General features: G+C 45.4%; 1 protein-coding gene across 1 annotated transcript; it reads right to left on the reverse strand.

Annotated features, from left to right (window-relative positions):
- Nucleotides 1–224: 224 nt before the first annotated feature.
- Nucleotides 225–7,432, reverse strand: HEBP1 (heme binding protein 1). Its single transcript, XM_035127806.2, is given in 4 exon segments — nt 225–1,531; nt 3,583–3,763; nt 3,947–4,094; nt 7,403–7,432. Coding segments are annotated over 4 exon segments (417 nt in total). The 3' UTR covers nt 225–1,473.
- Between the last annotated feature and the right edge of the window lie 7,658 nt (nt 7,433–15,090).

Here is a 15,090-nt window from a genome sequence, read left to right on the forward strand (position 1 = left end):
CTTCGCGGGGATTCGAACCTCCAACCTTCCAATCGGCAAGCCCTAGGCCTTGTGGTTTAACTCACAGCGCCACCCGCGTCCCATAAGAAAAGCTTAGGCATTTCCAAATAAATAGGCTGTTGGCACTTAGACACAACCTAAAGATGTACTTGCCCCCAGATGCCTTTCCAATGCCACATGAGCCTTACCTAATGGCACAACACCCCTGTATGATAGTTGTTGGTGAGAGTTGCTGTTGCCAGTGATGCAGCTCCTACTAATTCTAATGCAAACATGGCTCCAAGGACAAGAACACCCATTTCAGGAGTTTGTGGACTGCACTGTCAGTGTACCTCACTTGAAAGTAGCCTCTAGGGTTGACTTGGACTAAGGATAGAAATTATCTCCCAAGTCAGGTGAGTGTAACAGGTTGGCAGTGCTGCAGGAAATACCCATCTGTTAACAGGTGCCAGTTTTACTGGCTTGTAAGTACAGCTGTCTTATTATCCCTCTGGACAACTTTGGGAGAGATCTAGCTGACATTGTTGAGGTCACAACCAAAAGGCAGTAGAAACATGCAAACTCAGAATAAGGACCTTCCCCCCATAACAGTTTTTTTTATATATTCTGAACTAAGGGGGGGGGATAGTAGAATGTGAACACCCTATCAACAATGAGGTAATGAGACTGCTCACTTGTTTTGGTGGCAGAAAAACCCTCCACTGATTTAAGGTATTTATTTTTGGGCTCACCCAATGTTTTTTGAGTGCATTTCTCTTCATTAATTGTATTTTACTTCCGCCATTCTGTTTTGGATGGGAAACAGCCCAAGAAATATAACTTATGGCTCATGAAAGAAAGCAGCAAAGCTGGAACAACTTTTGATAAAAAGCAATATGCTCAAAACATGCTGGGTAAATTTCAAAACACACACCAGCTTTCTATAGCCCCTGTGGATATTTTCCTCCTCCTTCAACCTTCCCCAATTGCTGCAGCTTTCTTGTTTTTGGACTGCTCACTTCTTCCGCAGTGAAACCTCATGACGATTCCCGAAGTACTTGTTTTGGGGATCATAGCTGCTGCAAATATACGTATAGCTGTTTATGGTCAGCTTTCTCAGTTCCTACTGCAGATCTCAGCTTAGCTGCATAATTCTTATTGTTGTTGTTTAGTCGTTTAGTCGTGTCCGACTCTTCGTGACCCCATGGACCATAGCACGCCAGGCACTCCTGTCTTCCACTGCCTCCCGCAATTTGGTCAAACTCATGTTCGTAGCTTCGAGAACACTGTCCAACCATCTTGTCCTCTGTCGTCCCCTTCTCCTAGTGCCCTCAATCTTTCCCAACATCAGGGTCTTTTCCAAGGATTCTTCTCTTCTCATGAGGTGGCCAAAGTATTGGAGCCTGAGCTTCACGATCTGTCCTTCCAGGGAGCACTCAGGGCTGATTTCCTTAAGAATGGATAGGTTTGATCTTCTTGCAGTCCATGGGACTCTCAAGAGTCTCCTCCAGCATTCTTATACTCCTCTCCTTTGGCATTGCTGTCAAATGTCCTATGAACAAAGGAAAAACAAGAGAACAATAAAAACAAAGGGGAAAATTAGAGGGTGGTGTGTGGACCAGTCCCCAAGTGTAATTACAGAAGAGGAAAAAGAATAATTCAAGCAGACTTTTTAAGGTAAATTTGTTAGATTTGCAAGCGCCCTTCTGTAGTGTGCCCCAGAAGCAGATCTCAAGGCAAAGCAGGTGGCAGATTTCAAGTGCCATTAGGGATGGCCAAGCAGGAAATGACAGATTTGGTCCATGGGATACAATGCAATGGGCTGTTCTCATGCACAAGCCCCACTGAAAGGAAAGAGAGTTGCATTAGAGCATCATTGTGCTCCTGTTCATTTCTAAGTTGCGTCCTCAGCTGAAAGTTGAGCAGAATGGTACTGGGTCCCCTTCAACATAGATAACACCTTAAATATGTTCACAATGGCTCAATCAGAAGAGCATCTAAAATGGTTACTTTGTGTAAAGAAACGAAACAAAAAAAGACTCTTCAACCACATCTGTTAACCCACTCCCCCCCCCCCTTTTACATTTTTTGCTTTCATGGGACTTTGGTAAAAGAGGATCAAATCCTATTTGCCCAGGTGTCAGTCATGGTTAGAATCAATATGTGTCTTTAGTGGCAATTTCCAGAGATGTCAGTCAAGGGAACCTCACCTACCATAATGGCATAAAGAGTGGTTGTGGTTAAGGCAACTGACACAAAGGGAAATTTGCTCCAAAAGCCCAACATGACATTTTGTGCCAGACATTTAGAATGAACAACGAAAGCCTCCGCTTCATATTCCCTTCGCTGCGCCTGGAGAATTAGAGTGGATTCCCAGCCCCCTTGCGTTGACAAAGAGAGGCATACATTTTGAAATGTGGTCCTTGACAGCCGACTTCATCGCAGAAATTGCAATAAAGTTTTGCTTTCCCTTGACACCAGAGTGACACCCAAAGGCACCCCCCCCCCCGGAAGTGAGTGTGCATAAACATGCTCCCCAACCGAAAGTGGCAGGCCAAATTCATTCAAGATCTCTCAGCTTGGTTCAAAGGAACTGACACATCAGAAGTGACAGGCTATCAATTCTCGATACATCTGTTTGGGCTAGTAATGGATTTAGCACTCTAGACATTGATGGAAAGCTGCTGTATAACATAAGGAGGAACAATCTTACTGGCTCAGAGCCGTAGCTCAACTAGAAGAGTTTCTAGGCCTCAGCCTTGGGTATGTGAAAGTCAGGGTTCTCACAGAATGGGGGACACCTCCCCCAGGGATGTATGAGCAGTTTTAAAGGAAGACAGAAGCTAACATTCAACCAGAAAGCCTAGTGTTTGGGTACACATTTTGACCGGAACAACTAGCAAATTACAGACCCATCCTGCTCTCATTCTCCCTAGTGTTGCTAACAAAAATTGCATTCTGAGCATGATGATCAAAAGCTGGGCACCAGAGTCACTTAAACAGGGCTGTCCTAAATATCTAGGACTAATGTGGACAACCACCTTACAAACTAAGGTGTATAACAGAATCCTGATGCCATTTTTAAAAAAATTACCTCTCCCTAAAGCATTGCATGCCAAATGCACTTGGCTGTTGAAGCTCTGCTCTCTGAGGGCCCAGCTACATGTGATGTTGGCAAGGTGACGAGCTGGTGTGTGATTAAAAATCAACTGGTGTGCTTTTAAAAAGTACAGTCAAACCTCAGAACTCAAACGTAATCCATTCCAGAAGACCGTTCAACTTCTGGCACTCAAGAGCTTCTTGCACTCAAGCGGAAGCTGCGTCGGACGTTCGAGTTCCGAAGAACGTTTGAAAACCGGAACATTTACTTCCGGGTTTTCGGCGTTTGGGAACTGAAACGTTCAGCAACGGAGCCATTCGAGTTCCAGTGTTTGACTGTAACTGCTAGGCATTGGGTGTATGGGGTGTGTGTGTGGTCAATATCACAGCATGTTGGGAGAGGACATGTAAACTCTCGTGGCCAATGATTCAGGATGTGGCACAACAAGAGCTGGAGGGAACCAGGTTGGCTTTCGAGTTACACAACCGGCTTAAGAAACCTACATGAAGAAAACAGCCATTTCCCCTCTCTCTTCAATCCAGATGCTCTTAATAGCGGGTGAAGGAGGACTGGCCTGGAACTGGCTTGGAATCTGTAGCGAGACTTTCACCTTCGGCTGCAGTGTCCCATCATCTGCAGGCAGTGCAGTGGCACACATTGAATCTACCACACTCATCTTAGCCCCTAAAAAAGAAATGCAGATCAAAGACTCCACTTTTCTGAGACACACACAAAATGACAAATATGAACAAATACATGTTCATGTCCCCCCCCCAAGGATGAGATAATGAACAATTAAGCAGCTGAATTAAGGGGGATGTGAATAAAGTAAGTAAAGATGTGAATAAAGTATGTAAAGCTTTTCACCTTGGTTGTTGCTTCCTTCAAAGTATTTATATAGTTTTGCCACTGCTTCAAAAAAGGCCGCATCAAATTTTTCTCCAGTGTGCTCGATGGTAGCAAACTTTCAGCCTTTGTATTCTTTCCCCTCATAGTTCAGCGTTTTTTCCTTAGCCTGGTAACACAAAAGTGAGATAATAAATTCCTTGACAGACACAACCCATGCATGCCTTCATGAGGCAAAGTTGATTCTTCCAGCACCACTTAGACAGCCCAACAACCAGCTAACCCTTCAAGGAATAGAACAGATACTGAAAGTATGGCTGTAGCATTCAAAATGTAGATCTCATTTAACTAGAACAACATTGCACACTTTGTACTTTAGCCTGTATTTAGTATCATTTAGTGAGGAGAAAGCACATATCTTAATATCATTCGGGGGGGGGGTGCTCATCCAATTTGCAGATGGCACCAAACTGAGACGGGTAGTTAGTGCCACAGAAGACAGTATGTATCAGGATTCAACATGACCCTGCCCTAACAGATTGGTGAACTGGGCCCAAACTAACAAAATGAATTTCAATAGGGACTTAGGCAGGAAGAACCAGCTGCACAAATACAAGATGGGGGACACCTGCTTGCCATGAGTACATGTGAAAAGGATCTAGTGGTCTTAGTAGACCACAAGCTCAACAGTGTGATTCAGCAGCAAAAAAGCAATGGTATTATAGGGTGTATCAACAGAAGTATAGTGCCCAGTTCAAGGGAAGTGATAGTATCACTCTGTTCTGCCTTAGTCAGACCACACTTTGAATACTGTGTCCAGTTCTGGGCACCACAATTTAAGATGTATGTTGACAAGCTGAAACATGTGCAGAGGGTGGCAACCAAGATAAAAATGGGTCTGGAAACTAAGCCTTGAAGGACTTGAAGGAGTATATTTAGTCTGGAAAAGAGGAGACTGAGCAGAGATATGATAGCCATCTTCTGATAAGTATACGGTATATGGAAATTTAACTGGTGGGCCAATTGCAGCATTGGAGAGGCAGAGAAAAGGGAGATGAGATTTTCATTGGGACCATGAAGTGGATAACAAGGGTTAAACCCCTTTCGGCAGCTGTCTTATTGGGGGGGGAGTACCGGTACATCTGCACAAAATTTCTCTTTTGGCACCTAGAACTTCCCTACTCCAATAAAAAAGTAGGGGGGGGGAGGATCCAATTGCCAAAACAAAAGAAATGCATGGAAGAAGGGAACTTAAAATCACCCTCAAGGCTGAGCCAAGACATTTTACTGTCTGAGGCATCTTTCCCTGTTCCATTTATACAAGTTGACTGGACTGGCAGTGAAGGCAGCAGGCCAGATTAGGGGCCCCAGGAGAGGCTGTGTGCCAAAAAAAGGAAGCAGGAGGAGCAACCAGGAGCTACTGGCCCCTAGCATCTGCCGTCTGAGGCAATTACCTCATGCTGCCCAATGGTAGGGCTGGTCGTGTCTCCTTTCCATGCTTGACCTGCCCACAGCTCCTCTCCCCAAGTACTTTTCTCTTAGGCAGGTTCAGTTTGGTATTCTAACTACATCTGAGGGGAAACTGCATGCGCAGAGGAGTTATGTAGAGATCAGCTGTGCACAGACCTTGGTTCGAGGAAGGTTCTGCAGTGCAAATCCACACGCCCCTTTTGTTTTTACAAATGCACCTCCCATTTCCACATGATTGGGGCAGCGCCATGTTTACGCACACAGAACAACTCCAATCCTGTCTAGCGTGGCTTTATGCCTCACTCAGATCTACCACACAGGGCCGTTGCGAAGCTAAACCAGCAGCCTAAATTCTTTGCAGGAAGGATGGGATGCAAACGGTAACAAATAAGTGGCAGATAAGAACATGCAAATTAACGCAGAACAGAGTGCTAGGAGAAAACACTGCCAGCTGTGAAACAGCAGGTGACTGGCATTCTTTCCTTCGGGGAAGGAAGAGTTATGACCTTGGGTAGCCATAACGCAGCTTGATCTAATACCACATGAAGCCACAGAGCACCGGCGTTGGGATGTTCACACTCTTCAGTCTGCAATTAGTTTCATACAGGGAAGACAAAATGCACATTATAAAACAAACCATTTCATTTCTACTGAATGGCTGTGGCCACAAGGCCACCCCAGGGAGCTATAAGGGATTTAAGATATGCATTTTGCCATAAGCACGCCGTGTAAAATGCTACACACAAATAGCAAGATTTCTCCACAGATAATTGTGAATAATTCCCTCTCCCCCCCCTACCTAAGCGTCACACAATTCCACTCCCTTAGCAGCATTTCCTAGGGTAGAGAAATGATATACTGTGGGGTGTATTTCCACCTGGTGGTGGTGATAGTCGTGGTTGTTTGTTTGTTTTGTTTTGTTTTGTTTTAGTGAGGACTTTGTACTTTACCCATCTGCATGACACACAAAATTTGACAGGTGCTGTCTGTCCAGCCCTACATTTCTGTGCTGAAAAAACAAGCACTGTTTATATTTCCATTAAAAAGGGGGACTTGACTGCAGCCATGATATCAAAGGATCTTGCTACTGGCTGCATAGGGGCAGGGGGCTCGTGGGACGAGCGAATCAGCAAAAAGATGCAAAACTGCCAGGGATGTCTCAGTGAAAAAAGGCATGCAAAGACTTTATTTAGACCAGGCATCCCCAAACTTCGGCCCTCCAGATGTTTTGGACTACATTTCCCATCTTCCCTGACCACTGGTCCTGTTAGCTAGGGATCATGGGAGTTGTAGGCCAAAACATCTGGAGGGCTGCAGTTTGGGGATGCCTGCTTTACTAGATTACCCTTGTGGTCCCTACCTACAATTCTATGATTCCATGGACTTCAGCTTCATTGGGTAGTCCCGAGTTCTAGTATTATGAGAGGTCTCCCTGTCCACTTCCCAATCATAGAACTGTAGAATTGGAAGGGACCCCAAGGGTCATCCAATCCACCACCCTGCAATTGAAAGAATCTCAGCTAATCTGAGGGCCTTCCTGGTGTTTTTGTATGTCGACCCCCCCCCCCAGCCCGCCTGTCTTCCTGGAATGGTCTCCCATCCAGATCCTGACCAGACCCAGTCCTGCTTAGCTTTCCAACAATGTGGCTGCGTTAGGTGCCAAGTTCACAGACCAGGACTTGTTTCCACGGGCCCTTGTTGTGTGACGCGCGCCTCGGATCGCAAGGCGCTTCGTGCGGCATTCCTAGAAGCAAAGAAATAAATGGACCAAAAGTTCATTGGCAAGCGAAGCGAAGCACCACGTGAGAGTCAGAGTGACGTGGGTCAAAAGAAGCCGTCCAGCAGCAGCGAGTGGCAGACATTCTACAAAGCCGAGCAGCGCTCAACAAGTCTCAGATCCAGGCGGAGGGCGGGCAGCAGCTTCACTCCGCCCGCCCCCCTCTCCGGAGGGCGAGGCGAGCGACCGCCATCCCGCCTCCTCTCCGAGACCGGGCATCTCCCTCCTACCTGCCGCGACCTGGCGGGATCTCCAAACATGCTGTGCTTTTGGACGGGTCAACGCCGCGCAGCAGGCTGTCCGCTCCGTCGGGGCTCTTGTATTTATGCAGTAAGAGCGGCAGCCCTTCCCCTGCCCGGTTGCTCAAGAACAGAAAGCGGGCGGGAGAGGCGCAGCAGCGGGATGCGCATCCTTTGCCCAAGGGCCGAGCGCAGCTGCCCACCCGCCGCCCTTGGAGAGAGGGTGGGGTGTGGAGTGGGGGTTGCGCAGGGCGGATGAGAAACGAAGGCCGCCAACCTTTCTTTTTCCATTGCTGTGCTCTTGTGCCATTACTATTAGCAACAGCTTGGCAGGCAGAAATAAAGCGGGTAAAGCTTCTCCTGGCACAACAGTAGGGGTGACAGGGTAGGACGAGGACGCCCCGGAGATCAAAGTTCAAATCCCCGCTCAGACATGTAGCCCAACCTCGGGCTAGCCATGGTCTCTGAGCTTACCTGGCAGGGTTGTTGTGAAGATCAAAGCAGGAGGGGAAGGAGCATGGGCACCACCTCGGAGGAAAGCTGAGCTGTAAATGTAATAGTTATAATTAATATTATTATTTATTACAATTAATTAAAAAAAAACTAAAGCGGTGATGGAAAGGAGCTCTGATTTCAGCGTTCCATACTGCTGTTGGGAGACACAGGAGCAGGATCCAATCCAAAAGCTGACAGGTAGGGGTGACCTGATGGCTATGATCTCCCTCCCCTATCAGAGACAGTATGCCCAGACCTCAGCCCAGGACTAATTGCAGCCATCAGCAGCCATTAACACCCATCTACAGGTTTACCACTCCCATCAGCCCATCTCCCATTCCCACCCACCCCCACCACCCTCTGTATATATATAGGGTCTGACACTTCTGTTTCTAGTGTATCTGAAGAAGTGTGCATGCACACGAAAGCTCATACCAAAATATAAACTTAGTTGGTCTTTAAGGTGCTACTGAAGGAATTTTTTTAGTATGCTGGGAATCGCAGGAAGAAGAGAAGAAGAAGAGTTTGGATTTGATATCCCGCTTTATCACTACCCGAAGGAGTCTCAAAGCGGCTAACATTCTCCTTTTCCTTCCTCCCCCACAACAAACACTCTGTGAGGTGGGTGGGGCTGAGAGACTTCAGAGAAGTGTGACTAGCCCAAGGTCACCCAGCAGCTGCATGTGGAGGAGCGGAGACACGAACCCAGTTCCCCAGATTACGAGTGTACTGCTCTTAACCACTACACCACACTGGCTGAGAGTGGCTGAGGGGAGAGTGCTGTTGCCTGCTAGGTCTTTCTCAAAGGTATCTGGTTGGTCACTGTGAGAAGAGGATGCTGGACTAGATGGGCCACTGGCCTGATCCAGCAGACTCTTCTTACGCACTTAGAGTGGTTTCAGAGGTTACAAAGAAATTACACAGAAAGCCTGAGCAGGAACTAGCATGGAACCAAGTTTAGTGTGCAACCACGTTAGCATGAGGTGGTGGTAATAGCATGCCTGAATGCATTTCACTGTGCACCTTCTAACAATGCACTGTGTGTGCATTGTTAGAAGGTGGTACAGGGCCCCTGAGCCCAGATCTTTTGTACTAGGCATGCCCCAAATTTCCTGCCCCTTTCCCTTTTAAAAACTTTTTTTAAAAAAACAAACAAACAAACAAACCTTTAATAGGAGCCTCCAGCCACATGCCATCTTTCTTTGCCCAGAGACAACTGTACATATTCATTCATATATGCAAAGATCATACCAATTTGTGCCATGGGCCTCTGCCTCCTGTACACTGCTGGGGACTGTGTCACACATTGTGGCAAATGCACGGTGAGGACCAATGGCCAGTTCTGGCTCCTTCATTCATGAATGTTACTTGTGGCAGGTGTGGGATGTAACATAAACAGTCAAGTACAACACTTCCCGTTTGCTCAGAGTGGACTTAGAGGGATGTTACTCCAACCAGGAGGACTTCCTGTCACACCTGCTCTGGAGCATCCTCCCCTTGCATGTGACCAGGTAGATGGGCGTGACCCTGTGAGATGCTGGTCAGGCAGCCATCTTCCTCTTGATGCCATGCTCTCTTGACTCTCTTGATGCCATTTTTCTCTTGATGTTGTTTTGCTGTCTGCTGGCTCTCAGCCAGCAGCACATGAGCTCAGTCCCCATATGGGATGAACTCAAACTCTCTTCTGTAACTTCCAGCTAAAGCCTGCCTTCAGGGAACTTACTGCAAACTGAATGTGTGTAAACTTCTTATTAATTTTAAGAGAAGACTGTTGTGTCTTTATTCTCTTTAAGAGGGATTAAAAGGAGATTTACCAGGAACACCCAATCTGGACAAGTCAGATTGGATTGCTTAAGTAAAGAGATTCAAACGAATCTACCAACTGACTTCCTGCAATATACTGGGAAATGTACTCTGCTACTGACTCACTAGTGTGAGTAAGAAAGGATAGTATTTAATCAATATATCCTCTCCTACCGTCCTATCCACAACATTCCCACAAATATATGCAAATACCATGCAAATTTGTGCCATGGGACTATGTCACACATTGTGGCAAATGCATGGTGGGGACCAGTGGCCAGTTCTGGCTCCTTCATGCATGAATGTTTCATGTGGCAGGCAGGTGCTTTGTTGAGTATATGCAAGCACACATGCCCTTTTGGTGTACATTAAAAACATTTTTGCATGCATATCTTAAAGGCATAATATATGAATCCATGTCCAATAACCTCTCTCCAGTGCATGTACAGTATAGTGGTCTGGGATCATGAGGGGTTGAAGGGTCCCTGTTTCCTAGAGCTCCCAAGCAGCAACGCTCTTGTAATACATTATTTTGTTCCTCCTGTGGCCAACCATATGCCAATGTGAAGTCCACAAGCATGACATCACTCCAGAAACACCCACCCACCCATTCATTCTTCCAAGCGGAAGTTATTCTGAGGGATACTGCTTCGGATCCAGGGGGTGAGTGCAGAGCCATCAGGACTAGTAGCCATTGGTCGCTTTAATCTCCCATGCCCCAGGGCCAAATATCCAAGGGAAGTGGTTCAGGTTGTGCTACACATATGAAATGAGTGAATTCACAATCTTTTCACAGACACATTGGCTACAATTTATTGGGTTTCAAGGTCTTTAGAGAGAGAACATCTTTTTTGTATTAGTGCATACATTGGATTGGCTCCGAGAAGATGGACTGGCAAAAGCTGAAGTTTCTAAGGGTGAAGTCATGGAGGAAGTTGAAGGCCTGATGAGTTCCACTGAGAGTTGGGTGGGAGCTGTCAGTGGGTTGAAAGATGATGACAATTTTATATATATAGGCTGGAGAAGGCAACTGCGTATCTAGGTTGCAAAATCATTAATAGGATTTTTAAAAGGAGTTCGGGGACAGGATGGTGATTTCCTTTTGTATGTCTGCCTTTCTTTCCGCACCTACTAAAGAAAGATCCATACTGTGAATTTCACAAGTCTTTTGAGAGAATATAAAACGTAAAAGTTTGGACCAAAAAAGAAGCAAAAAGCATGCAAGAGATGCTAGGAGAGTAAACTGTTAAACTTTCTTTGTTTGGATTGTGCTATGCATACAAGACAACTCTCTGTATCATTATGTTTGTACTTTTCATTTCATACTGGATCATTTCAAATGGAAGCTTCATAATCCTTAACCAGAAATGCTCAGACTGTCTGAAAACCACCTCTCCCAAACACCCTCTTCAAATCCAATTCTGAAGTAAGAAAGCTCAAATTGTGTGCTCAGAAATAAGCCCCCCTTTTTTTAGACAAGGAATTGAAGGAAATCACAGAGCCTAGGGCTTGCCGATCAGAAGGTCGGCAGTTCGAAGAATCCCCACAACAGGGTGAGCTCCCGTTGCTCGGCCCCTGTTCCTGCCAACCTAGCAGTTCGAAAGCACAGCAAAGTGCAAGTAGATAAATAGGTGCTGCTCCAGTGGGGAGGTAAACGGTGTTTCCGTGCGCCGCTCTGGTTCTCCAGAAACGGCTTAGTCATGCTGGCCACATGACCCAGAAGCTGTATGCTGGCTCCTTTGGCCAATAAAGTGAGATGAGCACCCCAACCCCAGAGTCGTCCGCGACTGGACCTAACACTCAGGGGTCCCTTTACCTTTACTTTACTTATACATAGGAGTTCTAGGGATATGTAGGCTGTAGGAAGCCACAGCCAAAGGGGAAATGGAAGTGGGCAACATTTTGACCTCCAGGTGTTGCTAAATTGCCACTCTCACCATCCCTGGTCATTGGTCATGTTTGCCCCCCTGATGGGTCTTGTAATTCAGCAACATATCAAGGGTCAAAGGTTCCCCATGCCTGCTTTAGACAAAGATCCTTTTGCAGATACAGTACTAGGCCGATCTGCAACTGCATGCATGCTACTACCTACTAAACATTTGTTCGATGTCACGTGTACTAGACAACTTTGTGTGTACACAGATTGTAGACATGTTGAACGTAATGTGTAAACACCCTTTATGACTGCCATTCATGGGGAAGAGGGGGAAACCTTCAGTAATAATATTGCACACATTTTCTTTTAGTCAAAACTTTCTTTTATTGAGCTGTTTGATGAGGATCTCCGGAACAGAGATTGCACAGAATATCATCTTGGAGAAGAGCTAATTTCACAGAGGTTGCCTTCTCGTGTACCTCCTCCTCTTTTGCTGAAGTGGTACCCTCCTGAGGTGGATGCTGCCAAGCCTCTGGCTCCGCTGGGCCTTGTAGCGGATGGGGAAGAGGGTCCTGCTCATGACACTGAGACGCTCGTTCAGCTCTGCCAGCCTCTTCTTCATGGAATGTACTTGCTTCAGGAGATTGTCAATTGCTTCAGAGACAGGCCGGAGGCTGCCGGTCAAAGAAGATCGATATTAAGAATGTATATAGATCAGGATTATTATGGCAGTTCACTGTCAGTTTTTCTCAGTTCAGATGCCTGTGTGTGTGTGTGTGTGTGTCACAACTGTTGTGATGAATCAGCGTGGTTGGAGGCTGCTCCTGATAGGAGGTGATCGAAGCCTTTTGCAGTGTTAACAATGATTCCTCCCCAGGGACCCATCAAATCTCATGCCTACTAGACCTAGCCCAGCCTTACTCATTTTTGCTACTGGGAGAAAAGCAATAGGACCCATTGAAATTAAGGGCACATCAAGTGCCCTCAGCTGCAATATGTACTTAAAACATGATATGAGTATGCAGAAATATTCCAAATCCTTTTTTAAGGCTGTAAGGCTGCAATCCGATATGCCCTTACCCAGGAGCAGATCCCACTGAGATCAGTGGGACTTCTGAGTAGACATATTGTGACTTGGCAATAAGAAGGGGGCCTGAGGCTTGCTCTGCCAGTTCGCAGTGCTTAGGATGAGGCATACCAACAGTTGTGTTAAGGCATCATCAAGCAAACTGTTATAACGCTGCAGAAAAACTACCATGGTGTTACAGGCAGATATACCAGCGCAAATAATTAGATCTAGCAGCTTCGTATGACCAAGTCTGAGAAATCTGCTTCAAGGCTTGGATAGATAGCAGTGATGCCCCTAAAAGTAGTAATTATTTATATAGCGTTGTTTGAGCATTAAAGCACTTCATTTATGTTACGTTAGTTATCCTTATAATAACCCTATAAGGTCGGCCTGCAGCTTTATAATTGTCATATTATAGATATGAGACTGAGAACAGCAGCTTGCCCAATGTTACCTGTCTGTGGACTTCTTTGTATGATCTTTTTATTTGGCATTCATCCATATTTGCTCGAACAAAGTTTTTGCGAAGGTTCAGTCATACCCTTTGGAGGGCAATTCAACACATGCCATTCCTCACCTGGTCTTTACTGACCTTTCATTCTGCTTTGTTTGCAAGGTGGTTATATGAAAACTAACACTCATCCTGTTTACACATTTCCCTGTTGATCATTCATTCACACACACACCCCTCTTTTGAATACATTTCTCCATCACTTTCCAAACTGCAAAAAACCCAGTTCTTCTTTAAAGTTGATTTGTTGCAGTTGGGTGACAAAGCCCTTTAATTCACTTGAACTGTGCAAACCTAAAGTTCCAGGAGGTGCTTGAATCCATCCTGCAAAATGGCGGCAGCCTGGAGGGAACCTGAGTGGAGATCTGACTCAAGGACTTTTTGACACACAGCGCTCTTAGGCTGCAACCATTCATTACCAATTCCAATGGGACTTACACCTGAGTCCTGCTGTTAACCACTAGCCTCTTAAAGGGCAGACCTTGGGATGTCTACTCAGCATCAGCAGCAAGTCTGTGTTCGGAAGAATTTTCTCCTTGGTAGGGGTATAAGCCGCCTTTGAACACAGATGCAAACAGAAACTGCTGCTAAAAGCATTTCTGATCTAACAGAAACAACATTTATGCAGTGTAATCGTCGGGGAAAAAAATATTAGCATCAACATTTATTATATATTTACGTTGACATTTCTTCCCATATAAACAGCCCATTAGAAATATCTGAACAGTTAACTACCACTCACGCTAAGATTTACACTCACTTTTAAGAGCATGTTGTCCACATGGGAGTCTTTCATGCTCACAGCTGGTGCCATAACTGATTCAAAATATAAGCAAGCAGATCCAAAACGTTCTGGTATCTCTCCCCATTGAAACCCACTTTTTATTGTTTCTGCCAAATATAGGTAGGGTTAATTTTACTGATTTGTTGGAAATGGGATGGGTTTTTAAGAACATTTTGCTCCCCCCCTCTCCCCCCAAGCTCTGCTTCAACTTTTCCCATCATATCTGGATGATAAATAAAAGAGAATTTTTTGCCTAAAGGGGAATTGGACCCACCCACCCCCACCTTGAATTGCATATCAGTTATTAAACTGATTAAACTGAAATGCTTGAAAACAAGCCAATTTGGGGTTGAGGCTCATGACACCCATGCTGTTGTTTAATGTAGATAACTTTCCGTACCTCCATGAATTCTCCTTTGCCCAGCCCATAGGATTTCTGTTCCAAGTCTCTGCCTTCCTTCACTTTCCCCTCCCTCAATCCAGAATTTACCACACCCTCTCCTTTTCAGAGTATCCCTGGTATGAGAAAAAATGGGCTCATCACTTTGAGTGTTGGTCTGTTTTTACACTAGAAGTTGGGACAACCCAGGCATATTTCTTCCCATTCTAGTGACTCTCCATCACTAACAGAGTTTTAAGGCTAAAAACCTAGTTTTTCCCTTTGGGGTATAATCAGTTGTACCAACAGGCTAAAAAACAGTTCCTATCCATGGGCTGTTAGGCTGCTGAGTGGAAAATAATGTAGTGCAACTGACTTTCGGGGGTTGGTGTGTTGTGCGACAAGGCTCGGTTAATTTCATTGTACAAAGGTTGTACATTGACAATGAAGGTATTATTATTATTATTATTATTATTATTATTATTATTATTATTATTCAACACTGGGGAATTCTCTGTTCCAGAGAAAGCAGAGCAGAGAAAAGGCCAGCAATGCTCTTGTATTCTTACCTGGAAAGTTCAGGCAAGAGTGCGTCAGGGTGACTCAACAAAGAGTGCTTCATTTGCCAAAATATGCTGTTCCCCCACTTTTCCAGTGTACGTGTAAAACTCTTTATGCCTTGGATATTCACTTTATCTGCTGCGAAATCAGAATTCACGTGAGAATGAGGGGAAAGAAAAGATTCAGGGAGGGAGAAACAAG

The sequence above is a fragment of the Zootoca vivipara genome, chromosome 10 (assembly GCF_963506605.1).
Source record: "Zootoca vivipara chromosome 10, rZooViv1.1, whole genome shotgun sequence".
NCBI lineage: Eukaryota > Metazoa > Chordata > Lepidosauria > Squamata > Lacertidae > Zootoca > Zootoca vivipara.